The sequence below is a fragment of the Dipodomys ordii genome, unplaced genomic scaffold (genome assembly GCF_000151885.1).
Source record: "Dipodomys ordii isolate 6190 unplaced genomic scaffold, Dord_2.0 Scaffold68, whole genome shotgun sequence".
In the NCBI taxonomy this organism is placed as follows: Eukaryota; Metazoa; Chordata; class Mammalia; order Rodentia; family Heteromyidae; genus Dipodomys; species Dipodomys ordii.
The window spans coordinates 7,109,453-7,125,014 of NW_012267284.1; the positions used below are offsets into that span (position 1 = coordinate 7,109,453).

At 45.7% G+C, this 15,562-nt stretch overlaps 1 protein-coding gene across 2 annotated transcripts in view; it reads left to right on the top strand.

Moving 5' to 3' along the window:
- Zkscan1 (zinc finger with KRAB and SCAN domains 1) overlaps positions 1-12,809 on the top strand; it is a 20,014-nt gene extending 7,205 nt beyond the window's left edge. The window contains exons 2-6 of one of the 2 annotated variants that reach the window (XM_013023419.1): positions 2,523-3,022; positions 3,767-3,920; positions 7,122-7,213; positions 7,470-7,596; positions 10,976-12,809. In XM_013023419.1, coding sequence (XP_012878873.1) covers positions 2,603-3,022; positions 3,767-3,920; positions 7,122-7,213; positions 7,470-7,596; positions 10,976-11,868 — 1,686 coding nt within the window. In that variant the 5' untranslated portion in view covers positions 2,523-2,602 and the 3' untranslated portion in view covers positions 11,869-12,809. The remainder of the gene's footprint in view (positions 1-2,522; positions 3,023-3,766; positions 3,921-7,121; positions 7,214-7,469; positions 7,597-10,975) is intronic. The other variant, XM_013023421.1, reaches the window with a different exon arrangement.
- Positions 12,810-15,562: the final 2,753 nt, after the last annotated feature.

A 15,562-nucleotide genomic window follows, 5' to 3' on the forward strand; every position in this document is an offset into this window, starting at 1 on the left:
TTTTTTTTGCCGGTCATGGGGCCTGAACTCTGGGTCTGGGTGCTGTCCCTCAGCTCTTCAGCTCAAGGCTAGCGCTCTACCACTGGAGCCACAGCGCCACTTCCAGCTTTTTCTGTTTATGTGGTGCTGAGGAATCAAACCCAGGGCCTCATGCTTGCAAGGCATGCGCTCTACCACTGAGCCACCTTCCCAGCCCTCACTTGGCTTTTTCACTCAAGGCTGATGCTCTGCCACTTGAGCCACATCTCTCCAGCTTTTTCCTGGTTAGTGGGAGATAAAGAGTCTCATTAACTTTTCTGTCCTGGCTAGCTTGGAACTGACCCTCAGATTTCAGCCTCTTGAGTAATTAATTATGACTACAGGTGTGAGCCACCAGCACCTACCATAGTAAAATACCTCCAATATCTACTCATTGCCTATCATGCTTATTATCACAGTAAGCGGGGGGGGGGTATGTTGGGGAGCAGGTATCTTTAATCAAGAGAGATTTATGCATCTGGAAAAGCGAATACAAATTTGCTGGCTACAGTTGATATGGTTTAAGACTGCTCACAGAAAAGGAGTTAAGGACTAGATTATAGTGGAAATCTGGAGGGTCACCCACCACCAAGAAAAATGATGATGGTAAATAAGAAGAGTAGAGTGTATTGTGAAGGTGGAAACTCTTGGACTTCGGAATTAGTAAATAACAGGGACTCACTGGCACTAATTAAGGAGCAGGAAACAACTGGAAGCATACTTTAGCAATACTAAGCAGCCTCGGTATGTTGTGTTTGTTCAGACAGGCAGAAATCAGGCCTGAACTGAAGCCACAGAATGCAAATCTGGACAAGGGAAGGCCAAACATCCCTACCTGTTAAAGCAAGTGTACAAATTATTCTGTTCTAACCAATATTTTGCATAATAAAAGAACTTGAAATTGTGCTACTTTAAAGATGTTTTATTAAATGTACATGATTTCCATTTGAACTGTTCAATTAGTGAGAGCTATGTGTATAAGCGTTTTGCTCCTTTAAAACTCTGAACTGTAAGTGTTGACCAGTGGTAGAGTGGCGAGCACCCTCACGGCCTCTGCAGGCTCCCAGCACAGCAAAAGCATGAATACAGCTCTTGTTTAAAGTAACTTTGGGATAGCAGTTGAAGGATCTGTTTCTAAAACTTCAAATTGATGCTGAGTTTTGAGGCTGAAGACATGAAAAAGATACTTCCAGAAATCTATGGCTTCTGATGCTTGGGTCACATTGTCAGCTTGGCTGAGTAATTCATGATCTATCCATGGTAATTGTTGTTGTTCAATTGTAGCACTCAAACTCAGGGCCTGGGCACTGTCCCTGAGCTTTTTGGCTCAAGGCAAGTGCTCTGTTACTTTGAGCCACTTCCAGTTTTCTGGTAGTTGGAAATAAGAGTCTCTCTGACTTTCCTGCCTGGGCTGACTTTCAACCATGATCCTCAGATCTCAGGCTCCTTTTTTTTTTTAGTCGTGGAGCCTGAACTCAGCCTGGGCGCTGTCCCTCAGCTCTTCAGCTCACGCTTCCACTTGAGCCACAGCACCACTTTGGGTTTTTTCTGCTTATGTGGTACTGAGGAATTGACCCAGAGCTTCATGCATGCAAGGCAAGCACTCTACCACTGAGCCACCTTCCCAGCCCTTGGATTTTTTTTTTTAACAGCTATAGAAATTAGTTGCAAGTTTGTTTTCGTTTTTGTTTCTGTTTTTTGCTTGTTTTGTTTGTTGGTTTTTGTGGGTTTTTTTGTGTTTTGTGTTTTTTTGTTGGTGGTGTTTAGGTTTTTTGGTGCTGATCCTGGGGCTAGACCCTGTCCTTGAGCTGTTTTTGCTCAAGGCTGGTGGTTCTACCTACTTGAGCCACAACTCTGCTGCCAGCTTTTTGGTAGTTAATTGGAGTTATGAGTGTAATGGAGCTGGCCCGGTGGCTCATGCCTATAATCCTATTTCTCAGGAGGCTGAGATTTGAAGATCATCTTTTTTTTTTTTTTGGTCCCATCGTGGCGCCTGAACTCTGGGCCTGGGCGCTGTCCCTCAGCTCTTCAGCTCAAGGCTAGCGCTCTACCACTTGAGCCACAGTGTCACTTCTGGCTTTTTTCTTTTTGCTTATGTGGTGCTGAGGAATTGAACCCAGGGCCTCTTGCATACAAGGCAAGCACTCTACCACTGAGCCACCTTCCCAGCCCTCGAGGATCATCTTTCAAAGCCAGCCCTGGCTCTGATATTTAGCTCCAATAAACCACCAGAAAACTGGATGTGGCACTGTGGCTCAAGTGGTAGAACACTAGCCTTGAGCTGAAAAGCCCAGGGACAATGCCCACGCCCAGAGTTCAAGACCCATGACCAAAAAAAAAAAAACACAGTGTGATGGACTTTTCTGCATCAGGTCTCAGCCTCCTGAGTGGCTAGGATTACAGGTTTGAGCCACGGGCTCTAGGCCTTCCTAGTACTTAGTTGAAGCATTAGCAGCATGAGTCACTCCTTACAAAGGTCTTCATGATTTCTTTCCACACTGCAGGAATAGTACAGAAACAGAGGACGCAAAGGCCGGCCCGGGCCCTGTTTGGATCACTTGTCCCAGTTGCCTGAGCCTGAGCAATGACTGCTGAGTCGAGGGAGGCCTCGGGTCTGTCCCCCCAGGCTGCACAGGAGAAAGATGGGATTGTCATCGTGAAGGTGGAAGAGGATGATGAGGATGAGCAGGCATGGGGGCAGGAGGGCCTGCAGGACGCACCTCCTCCTGACCCAGAGGTGTTCCGACAGCGTTTCCGACGCTTCTGTTACCAGAACACTTTTGGCCCCAGAGAGGCGCTAAGTCGACTGAAGGAACTTTGCCATCAGTGGCTACGACCAGAAATAAACACCAAGGAGCAGATACTGGAGCTGCTGGTATTGGAGCAGTTCCTTTCCATCCTGCCCAAGGAGCTCCAGGTGTGGCTACAGGAGTACCGGCCCGACAGCGGAGAGGAAGCTGTGACCCTCCTGGAAGATTTGGAGCTTGATCTGTCTGGGCAGCAGGTAGGATGGCGCAAAGCTGCTCCGTGAGAAGGGTGTGGGATTTGGAGCAAGGAGAAAGTCACTAACATAGAGCTATTATTAGGTCACTTTGTGCTGGGCACTCTGTTACAGAATGTTCTTGGGGATCCTCAGAGGTAGACCCTGTGCTTGATGTTTGCAAGCCCACACATTAAACCCCTAGACCCTTCACAAAAATGTGTCTGGCTTCTCCCTGCTTTTCTTTACTATTTTAATTCTTAGTTTAAAAATGATTTGCCAGGCATGGGGAGGTAGCACACACCTGTAAGCCCAGCACTCAGGAAGCTGAGGCCAGAGGATAGTGAGTTTAAAGGTAGCATAGACTATATAGCAAAACTCTGTTTCAAAAAACAAGAGTGCTTGCCAAAAGGCCCTGAGTTTAAACTCTTAATTCACCTTTCTTCCACCTGTCCCCCTATTTAAAAAACAAAAAAATGCTGGGCGCTGGTGGCTCACGCCTGTAATCCTAGCTACTTAGGAGGCTGAGATCTGAGGATCGCGGTTCAAAGCCAGCCCGGGCAGGAGAGACCATGAGACTCTTATCTCCAATAAACCACCAGAAAATCGGAAGTGGCGCTGAAGCTCAAGTGGTAGAGTGTTCGCCTTGAGCTGAAGAGCTGAGGGATAGCGCCCAGGCCCAGAGTTCAAGCCCCACGACTGACCAAAAAAAAAAAAAACAAAAACATAAAACCAGTGATTTATCCATCAACCTTTGATTTTCCTCAGGTCCCAGGTCAAGTTCATGGGCCTGAGATGCTTGCCCGGGGGATGGTGCCTCTGGATCCTGTTCAGGAGTCCTCAAGTTTTGACCTTCACCCTGAGGCCACCCAGTCTCATTTCAAGCATTCATCTCGGAAACCTCGCCTCTTGCAGTCCCGAGGTAAGAAGCAGGGACTCATGGGGAAAAAAGTCAAGGTTGGGAGTACCTGTGAGAAAGAGGACTGCGTGTTCTTGTTCTCCATAATTGTTATCATTACCAAATATTAGGAAAACTGTACTCCCAGAGCATCTCTGAGAGCTGAATGCTATAAGTAAGGCAGTAAGTGCTCTATGCACAACAAGATGAGCTCATTGGCCTCCACATCATCTGTTAGCTGGCCAGGTAGCTCTTAATCTCCTGATAGAAGAGGGTGGGAATAGATGATAGATTATTTCCAGCCTGGTGAGTTTGTTATTGTTTTTTGTTGTTGTTGATTTTAAGACAAAGTCTCACTACTTAACTTAGGTTGATCCTGAATTTGTAATCTTCTTGCCTCAGCCTCTTGAGTGCTGGGATTATAGGTATAACAACATATCCAACTTCCATCCTTGGGTATTAGAATACTTTAATAAGTCTTAAATCATTTTTAAAAGGTTTGTGAATCTTTTTTTTTTTTTGGAAGGGGTCCGGTCATGGGGCCTGAACTCTGGGCCTGGGCGCTGTCCCTCAGCTCTTCAGCTCAAGGCTAGCACTCTACCACTTGAGCCACAGCACCACTTCCAGCTTTTTTTCTTTTTGCTTATGTGGTGCTGAGGAATCGAACCCAGGGCCTCAGGCATACAAGGCAAGCGCTCTACCACTGAGCCACCTTCCCAGCCCCAGGTTTGTGAATCTTTTTAAGAATCCACTTTATTTAAATACTATAAAAATTTTGTATAACAAGAAAGATAAAAAAATTTGTATAACATTACTCTTTTCTAGGCTATTTTCAAATTTTTCCAACAGTGGTAATAAAATTTTAAAAATATTTTGGTTGAAGAAAATAACAGCTCAGGGTCATATGAATAAATACCTATTTTACTTGCATTTTTTCCAAGTTCAAAGTCAGACTAACTGCACAGAATGTCAGTACAAACAAGGACTAAAAGAAAATGAGAAAGAGTGCCAGACACCAGTGGCTCATGCCTATAATCCTAACAACTCAGGAGGCTGAGATCTGAGGATCATGATTCAGAGCCAGCCCAGGCAGAAAAGTCCATGAGAATTCTAATCTCCAGTTAACCACCAAAAAGCTGAACATGGGGTTATGGTTCAGTTGGTAGAATGCTATCCTTAAGGGAAAAAAAAAAAAATCTCAGGGATAGTGTCTAGGCCCTGAGTTCAGGTTAGCACAAAGGAAAAAAAAAATGAGAGTGTTCAAGAAGAGTTGCAAGAAGAGTTGCTCATAGCCTGGTCCTTTATCAGAGTGTATGTCTGTGATGATGGTGGAGCTTCCTGGAAAGCCTTCCAGGGTGTATGTGAAACATCACAGAGCATTACATTAGAGAGGAAACTAGAGAAAGTATTCATGTATCAGGTTGCCAGAGAAACAGTTGTAGAGACCTTGTGCAGAGAGAGTGGTTGTTATTGTTTGTGAGTGAATAGACACATACTTACTTATTCTCAATTTTCTCTCTCTTTGGGGGGTGAAGGGGGGTTCTGGGGCTTGACCTCAGGGTCTCACTTGTGAGAGAGGGATTCTACCACGTGAGCTTCATCTCCAGCCCTGCGTTCTGCTGGTTATTTTGGACATAGAGTCTAGCAGCTAGTATTTTCTGTTCAATCTGGCCTTGAACAGATCTTCCAGATCTCAATCTCCTGAGTAGCTAGGATTACAGGTGTGAGTCAACAGTACCCAGCTTCAGATTCCTCTTTATCCTATTCATCTTTGTGTTTTCTAACTCTCAGAAGGTTCTTGGATCTTTCTGTACAGTTGACTTTATCATTCTTATTATTGCTCAGTTGGAAGTAGTCACAAGGCTTAATAATTCAGTTTCAAATTCATTTCTCTTAACACTTTTGTACTCATTACCATCATTTATCTACCAATAGCATTTCCACATCTAGTACTCGGCTAGACGAGAGAAAGAGGCTTAAGTTAATTACAGAGTTTAATTTTTTATATGTTTTTTTCTGTACATGGCACATTGTTGTTGTGATCATGTGATGTACTACAGAAATCTTTCATCATACCTTCAAACATCTATACAGACCACCATTTAAACCATTTATATATCTTTTTTTTTTTTGTCGGTCGTGGGACTTGAACTCTGGGCCTGGGCGCTGTCCCTCAGCTCTTCAGCTCAAGGCGAGCGCTCTACCACTTTAGCTACAGCGCCCCTTCCTGTTTTCTAGTGGTTTATTAGAGATAGGAGTCTCACGGTCTTTGCTGCCCGGGCTGGCTTTGAACTGCGATCCTCAGATCTCAGCCTCCTGAGTAGCTAGGATTACAGGTGTGAGCCACCAGCGCCCATTTATATATCTTACAAATCTTATTGTGGCCAAGTATGCAAGAAAATAAAAGGACATAATTAGCAAGAGATCAGACACCTCCTCCTCCTCAACCTTTCTAAGCTATACCCCATTTTTCATGGTATGGGCATGTGTGCTGTTCTGTGGTCTAGACTTGAAGCTGAATGTTCCCATTCTGTAGCTGAGAATAGGAGCCTGGCTTCCAGACCTGACTCTTGCCATTACAGACTGGATGACAGGAGACAAATCATTTGCCATTTGGGGACCTTGCTTTTCTCCTCTTTAAAGAGCTAGAGTCTTTGGCTTGTATGTCTTGTGTGGGGAGCAGAAAGTGTTTTCTCTTTTCCATGTTAAACTAAAATCTACTTACTATAACTCAGAAAGCAAGAAGTTAGACCAGGTAGTTTGTTTTGTATCAGTATTGAGACTTGAACTCAGAGCCTTGGTGCTCTCCCTTAAATTTTTTGCTCAAGGCTGGTGCTCTACCATTTGAGCCACAGCTCCACTTCTGGCTTTTTTCTAGTTAATTGTAAATAAAATTTTCACAGATTTCTCTATCCAGGCTGGCTTCAAATTTTAATTCTCACACCTCAGCCTCCTACATAGCTAGAATTAATAACTGTGAGCTACGAATGCCTGGTAGACGAAGAGGTTTTCAGGATTGTTTTGTTTTGTGGATTCTATGAATCCCATTTAAGAATAGAAGTCTTGGGGAAGACTAAGTCCTGCTTCTCCTTGCTCTCCGGTGCTCTCTCTGGATAAACATCCAGTAGCGCCGGGCATATGCTGGAATGGGAGTGGCCGGGCCCTCCTGTAAGGGAGGCTCAGGGCAGAGCTGATTGACTTAACAGCTCTTTTCTCCTCCCTCAGCTCTCCCTGCCACCCACGTTCCTGCCCCTCACCCCCAAGGGAGTCCCAGAGACCAGGCGGTGGCATCTGCACTATTGACAGCAGATTCCCAGGTGAGCCATGGGCCCCTCTGCCTCCTAAGTCCCCAGGCTCCTTCCTGGAGTGCCCCCTGCGGCCTCCACCAGCCCCACCCACCCCTTTGGATGGGGTCCTTCTACCAAAAACCCCCTCAGCCACCAGGCTCTGGTCACAATTTCTTGCCCAGTGTCCTGTAGCCCAGCATCAGCTTTGTTCATGATTTCAAGTTGGGACAATGGGGCATCCCTAAGCTTGGGGAGAACTGAGTGTGGGGATCTCCTGTGTTTTCAGGCAATGGTGAAGATCGAGGACATGGCTGTGTCCCTCATCCTGGAGGAATGGGGCTGTCAGAAGCTGGCTCGGAGGACTCTCAGTAGGGACAGCAGGCAGGAGAACTGTGGGAAGGTGTTTTCCCAGGGTAAGACAACACAGGGTTCTTGTCTGATGAGAGTGCTTTGCCTCTGCTAGTTGTGCGATAGACACAGTAGTGTTGGTGAGGGTTTAAAGACTACTGACTCCCTCTGTTTGGAACAGAGAGAGGAACTCCAGAATCATGGTACCAGGCCTCCCTGCTCCCCTGCCCCTTGTTACCTCTGTACCCATGTCAGGAGAGCTTCTTTCCTGTTGAAGATGGCCAGGCGACCTGATTATCTATCACATGCCATCCTGCTCTTCCTGAACCTGTTAGGCATCTTTCCACAGGGGCATCTTTCTCTTCCATCCTGGATGAGCGCTGCTACAGCTCTCTGAGATTCTATAGACTTGTACTTGAGCCTCACATTGGGTCAGTTCCCAGTTTCCACACTTAATAGTGCTCTTTCCTGAAGTGCTCTGGGTCCTGAGAGGTGAGAATGAAGAAGCTCAAGAGGCCTCAGTGGCCTACCCAGCTGATACCACCACCTGAACCTCTGCTAGGTCTTAGCCCCTAGGAGACAGTATCACCACCACATCCTTACACATGTTCAGTGACAGCAGGACTTCTGCTCAGGAGGATGGGGGAGGGAGGATAACAGGTTGATGTGAAGAAATGACTTGGAATCCTAGATATAAATGTGTCTGTAATCTCTTTAAGAATTTAGCTCTTTAAGTATTTAGGTAGAAATTAAGGCAAAGAATGCATCTGTGTTTATAAGCTATTACTAACTCTCATAACTTAAAAGGGAATAAAAAGAGAGAAAGAAGACTCTTAAAACTGGCCAGATAGAGAAGGACTGTGAATTAGAATTGAGAAGTAGACCAGGTCCCCCCTCCCTGCAACTGTTGAGCCTTTGGTGATGTTATCATGAAAGTTGGGGTTCAACATTCCTCGGCAACTCCAATCCTGACACTCGGGCCTGGCAGGATCACATGCAACCTCTTGCAGAGCTCTCTTAAGGCCCGGTAGCTTTGTTTTTGTTTTTTCTAGACAAGTAGAACAGAAATGAAAGTGTTTTGGTCTTCCCATAAGAGCACAGGTGGTGCGCATCATACATAGCAGTACACCGTCAGCACCAAAAATCATACATAGCAGTACACCGTCAGCACCGAAAATCATACATAGCAGTACACCATCAACACCTAAAATCATACATAGCAGTACACCGTCAGCACCGAAAATCATATATAGCAGTACACCGTCAGCACCGAAAATCATACATAGCAGTACACTGTCAGCACCTAAAATCATACATAGCAGTACACCGTCAGCACCGAAAATCATACATAGCAGTATACCATCAGCACTGAAAATCATACATAGCAGTACACCGTCAACACCTAAAATGAGGGCTCAGTGGTATGTTTGGAAAATCACGTTTTCGGGCTGGGAATGTGGCTTAGTGGTAGAGTGCTTGCCTAGCATGCACTGGGTTCGATTCCTCAGTCCACATAACAGAAAAGGCTGGAAGTGGTGCTGTGGCTCAAGTGGTAGAGCTCTATCCTTAAGCACCAATCCCTGAGTTCAAGCCCCAGGACTGGGGGGAAAAAATCATGTTTTCATTTCTCTCTATGGATCACTTCTGAAAGTGTTTTCGCATCCTTTTCTCTCTGCTATTCTCCACGTTCATAGTGAAGGCTTTAGATACATCCCTAATGAATGCCTTTAGTTATATTACCAGCTCTTTGACCCTGTGTCTATCACTCAAGTCTAGGTCTCTGCGGCTGTTCCGACCTGCCTTTTTTTTTTTTTTTTTTGAGTCAGGGGAGGAAGAGTTGTTGGGCTTTGAACCAGGCTTGTATTGTGCCACTTAAGCCACACTTCCAGTACAGCCCTGTTTACTTTGTTTTTGTTTTTTTGTCAGTCGTGGGGCTTGAACTCTGGGCCTGGGCCTGAAGAGCTGAGGGACAGTTCTCAGCTCTTCAGCTCAAGGCTAGCACTCTACCACTTGAGCCATGGTACCACTTACGATTTTCTGGTGGTTTATTTGAGATAAGAGCCTCATGGACTTTCCTGCCTGGGCTGGCTTTGAACTGTGACCCTCAGATCTCAGCCTCCTGAGTAGTTAGGATTACAGGCGTGAGCCACTGGTACCGACCTGTTTACTTTTTTTAAACTTAACAACCATTTAGTGTATATGAAATAAGACTCTTTGAATATACGTTAGTTATCTATTGACCATATAATAGGTTTGTGATACAACATGTCCCTTCATTCTGGTTTTTTTTTTTTTTTTTTGGTGCCAGTCCTAGGCCTGGGCGCTGTCCCTGAGATTTTTTGCCACAGCTCCAATTTCAGCTTTTTTGACCATTAAAGATAAGAGTGTTGGGCTGGGAAGGTAGCTCAGTTACCACTTGCCTTGCATGCATAAGGCCCTGGGTTCGATTCCTCAGCACCGCATAAACAGAAAAGGCTGGAAGTGGCACTGTGGCTCAAATGGTAGAGTGCTTGCCTTGAGCTAAAAAATTGAGGGACAGCATCTAGGCCTAGAGTTCAAGCCCCACAACTGACCAAAAAAAAAAAAAGTGTCATGGGCTTTCCTGCCTGGGTTGGCTTTAAACCATGATCCTCAAATCTCAGCCTTCTGAGTAGCTATGATAGGTATGAGCCCCTAGCACCTGGCAGTCCCTTCTTAACTGATTCTCTGCTCTTTCCCTACCATGCCTGATAATTCACATCCTTCCCACATACCTTCTGCTGTTATTTCTCCTTCCTGCTACTCTGTTGACCAGCCTTCTCATTTTCTAACTACATCCCAGATCCACTCATCATTGGCCCAATTTTTTCCCTTGGGTTTTTTTTTTTCTTTGATGAGTACTATGAAGTCATTTTGCAGCCATATAGAAGCTTCTTGGAAAATAAAGTCACTCGGTTAATGTACGTACACACAGGACAGTCTTTTTGTTTTTGTTTTTGTTTTTTTTTTTGTAGGTCATAGGGCTTGAACTCAGAACCTGGGTACTGTTCTTGAGCTTTTTTGCTCAAAGCTAATGCTCTGCCACTTTTTTGTTGTTGGTGGTAGTCATGGGGCTTAAACTCGGCCTGGGTGCTGTCCCTCAGCTCTTCAGCTCAAGGCTAGCACTCTATCACTTGAGCCACAGCACCACTTCCGGTTTTCTGAGTGGTTTATTAGAGAGAAGAGTCTCACGGCCTTTCCTGCCTGGGCTGACTTTGACCTACAATCCTTAGATATCAGCCTCCTGAGTAGCTAGGATTACAGGTGTGAACCATGGGTGTGCTCTGCCACTTTGAGCCACAGCTCCACTTCCAGTTTTCTGGTGGTTCATTGGAGATGGGAGTCTCTCAGAGTTTCCTGCCTAGCAGGATGTCAGCCTCCTAGGCAAAGATTTTTGTTGTTTTACTATTTGTTTATTGTTCTCAGGCTGTGAAAACAGGACTGACAATGAGGAGTCAACATACAAGAGTGAAGTCACAGAAAACTCCATGGTACAGGGGGACACAGTAGGAAGACCCCAGAAAGAGTTCGGAGAGAAACGTGAACATCAGGGCAGAGTTGTCGAAAGGCAGCAGAGAAACCCCGAGGACAAAACGGGCAAAGAGAAGAGAGAAAGCGGGCTGGCTACAGCCAAGGAGAAGAAGGCCAGCGTGGGAGAGAGGGGCCCCCGGGAGAAGGGCAAAGCGCTGGGAAGAAGTTTCAGCCTGAGTTCCAACTTTCAGACCCCCGAAGATGTCCCACCAGGGGCAAAGGCCCACAGGTGTGATGAGTGCGGGAAATGCTTCACCCGAAGCTCCAGCCTTATCCGCCACAAAATCATCCACACAGGAGAAAAGCCCTATGAGTGTGGCGAGTGCGGGAAAGCCTTCAGTCTCAACTCGAACCTTGTCCTGCATCAGCGCATCCACACAGGAGAGAAGCCCCATGAATGTCACGAGTGTGGCAAGGCCTTCAGTCACAGCTCCAACCTCATCCTGCACCAGCGCATCCACTCGGGGGAAAAGCCCTACGAGTGCAATGAGTGCGGGAAGGCCTTCAGCCAGAGCTCGGACCTCACGAAGCACCAGCGCATCCACACGGGCGAGAAACCCTACGAGTGCAGTGAATGCGGCAAAGCCTTCAACCGAAACTCCTACCTGATTTTGCATCGGCGAATTCACACCCGAGAAAAGCCCTACAAATGTACCAAGTGTGGTAAGGCCTTCACCCGCAGTTCCACCCTCACCCTGCATCATAGGATCCACGCACGTGAGCGTGCCTCCGAGTACAGTCCTGCCTCCCTGGATGCATTCGGAGCGTTCCTCAAAAGTTGTGTGTAAGACAAGAATCTGTCATCAAGCCATTTTCTCCCTTTCATGTCTAAAATTATGTCAGAGGTGTGTGCCCATGGAAGAGAAAACAAAAAACAAAACAGCTTAGACAGATTGTTATTGTTGTTGTTGTTGTGTTTTCAAAGTCGCATGGAAGGATCCTTTGAGTGAAGATCAGAAGTGTCTACTTTGCGTGTATAGGCAGCAGCCACACCCTGGCAAGGAAAAGCTGGTTGTAAAGATACTCCAGTGTGGCCATGGGGCTATTTCCACACAAGATAAGCACACACAGTAAAACGTCAAGTTTTCCAGCACCAAGGATACTTTTGAAGGACCCCGGCAGCAATCACAACATATAATTGACAGATCAGAATTGGCCCTGCCCATGGAACACTGAGGTCAAGGAGCCATTTGCTGCAAATGCCCCGTGTCTTCTTCAAAAAGAGAGGGACAAGCAAAACAAAAACTACACTGGGCCATGCTGCTCAGGCTAGTTACATTATCTGATCGCCGGTAGCCTGCCAAAGCTGTAGAAATCTAGGACTGTGCCGATGAGTATCAAACCAAAGATTTCTGTCTCTTCTGGGAAGAGAGAGATGGGCGCCAATCTACAGTTCCAAAGGACTGCCGCAGTGTAGCTGGTTCTATCTGCTTGGACCTCAGTTCTGCCCACACAGCAGCGGTGACTCAACACGCTTCCTCATGTCCAGAATGCATTTCTCCACAAGTGAGCACTTGATTGTACACTGGCTCTTAATCCTTCATTGGAAGTTTTTATCATTACCCCTTCCCTTCCCCCCACTCCCCAAAATATTTTGGTTGTCAAGGAAACAGCCCAGCACTGGACTTAGTGCTGAAAACAAGGCACTCCTTATGACTGGACTCCCAGCAAGACTTCCGCACTTAAGATAAAGCCCCATGAATTCTGAGTACCTGAAATACAGTGGCTGATCCAGAAGCGTGTTATTTTTGTCCTAACTGTATGCAAAAGATGTGGTTGGCTGCCTGTATGGACTTTCCCTAAACATGAATCAGTGAGTCGATACCACAGGATGTCAGAAATGTTGACATCGTAAGAGTAATTTGGCATCTCCATGGCAAAGATCTTAACCAGAATTCTCTTCATTTAGCTGCTAAAAAATGCGATGAATTGGGCACTTTTTTCAGAGTTGTTTAAAACTTATTTCAGAAGATGTGATTTTTTTTAATGCTTTTCAGAAAAATGAAAATTAGGGAAGAAGCATTTTCCCATGCTGCACCAGAAACTTTACAAAGGCATTGGCCATCAATAACTGGAACCTCATTGCTTTATTTCGCAAGTTCTCCAGCAGACTGAGACATGACTGGTTGTGTCAGTGACAGTGCACAGGGCCAGATAGCACTCTTAAGATTGAGGTAAGCTTAGGGAACTTGAGTCTTTCCCATCCTTTCTGCAGGAGGATGCAGGGTGCCCCCTACGAGATGTCAGGGACCATCACTCACACAGGAAACCTATGTGTCATAGGCCTTGCAGGTAGGTGTCAAGGGCTCAGCGATAGAGAAGGCTCTGTTCCTAATAGCTTTGAGGTGGTTGTCGTGTCACAGCCCTGCAGATACCTAGAAACACACCTGGAGGCTATTGGCACAAACACCTCCCTCCACCCCCACGTACAGTATGAGATTTCCCTCCATTCTTCAGTCCTTTGCTCACCAACAGCAGAAGTTCACAGGACAACATGGGGGCCCATGTGGCATCAGACTAAACCACAATTCTACACAGCTATCATATTGAGCCTCTCTTTGGCTTTCATACTTGGACTAACCACAGCTACTTTATAGCTTCTGTGTAGTTTCTTCATTGTTGCCTGGGGGAACTTCATCGTGAGTCAGCCAGTTTCAACTTCTGAAAAACAAGAGATATTGTGGAAGAGAACATAATCACCTTCTCTAGTGAAATACATTAAGGATTTCCCTTGGTGAGCCACAGTGGTAGTTGAATATAAGATTGCTGGTGTGTTTAAAAGAAAAACATGACTGAAAGCAGGGTGGCCAGCTCCAGGAACCCACCCCAACACTGACTCTATTCCTTTTTTTTGGGGGGGGGGTCTGGTCATGGGGCCTGAACTCTGGGCCTGGGCACTGTCCCTCAGCTCTTCAGCTCAAGGCTAGCGCTCTACCACTTGAGCTACAGCGCCACTTCTGGCTTTTTTCTTTTTGCTTATGTGGTGCTGAGGAATCGAACGCAGAGCCTCATGCATGCAAGGCAAGCGCTCTACCACGAGCCACCTTCCCAGCCCTGACTCTGTTCTTGAAAAGGACTGGGGACAGTTCCATATTGGATTTTTTTAAGTCACAAGTATATGCATAATTCACCCAACATTTGGGGGTGGGTTTTAGTTGAACTGAAATATGGCCCCTGCCATTGTATTTGATTCTCCTTTGATCAGGACACCTTACTGGAATTGCTTTAGGTATTCTGCAGACACAACCTGGAGGCTGCAGTTTGAAGGTGTGTGTGTATGTGCGTGTGTGTCTGCGTGCGTGTGTGTGCGCCTCTGCGTGCGTGTGCGTGCGTGCGTGCATGCACCCATCATGGGGCTTGAACTCAGGGCCTGGGCGCTCTCCCTGAGCTTTTCTGATCAAGGCTGTTGCTCTACCATTTGAGCCACAGCTCGACTTCCTGCTTTTTTCACTGGTTAATTGGAGATGAGTCTCATAGACTCCTGCCCTGGCTGTCTTCGAATGACAGTCCTCAGATCTCAGTCCCCCAAATAGCTTGCATTGTAGGCATGAGCCATCAGCACTTGGCAGAAAGTATGTTTTCTGAGGAAAGCAGGCTCCAGCTAGTCACAAACTATCTGCAGCTCATTCATTTATCATTACCTAGTGCAGAAAGTCACTGGGTCACAGTCAAAAATGCCAACATGTTACCTAGCTCAGGATACTCATTCAGAAGTTCAGAACTGGCTGACATCTGTTAAAAGTCTAAAGTTAATCATTAGTATGCTAGTTGACCTAGTGGAACTTTTTAAAGAGTTTATAAATACACACTTTAACCTTGCAAAGAAGAGAAGTCAAATTCTTCAGGGCCTGGAGTAAATGTTTCTACTCCAGCCTGGCAGGCAAGGCTAAGCATAGATATAAGGCACTTCCTATTAAAGGCACAGATGTGAAACTGCCAAATGTGTGGAAAGACTGATACATTTGCTCCATGCCTTGTAGGCACTAGAGAATTTATTCCATAAAGGAAACCTCTTTGAATATGGCAAAGCCTTTAATCACATCTTGACCCACAGCATCAGAAGAAACCTTCACTGTAAATAAACCTGGTTAATGTGTGAGAACTTTCAAGCTTAGCACTCAATGCTTTGGACAGAAAATGAATTTTTTGGTGTGTCCCTGTTCTCATTGGGATACACGGGAACTCAAACTCAAATCCAGGATCCACAGAAGAAAATATAGGGAGATACTGAAGAAATAGCAAAAATTGTACAACTTCTTTCTGAGACTGCAAATGTGTAGTACTTATACATATTTTGTATGAACCATAATCTCTGTGTGTGTTTTGTACTTCCCACCTCTGTCATCCTGTATATTCCCTGTAAACAGATAATGTATTTTAAATCTATTTGACCGAACCCATCACTCCAACCAATGAAATCTGTGGAGTGAAGAAATCAATGTGATTATAGACAAGGAAAAATCTAGTAGAACTGGGAAGGAG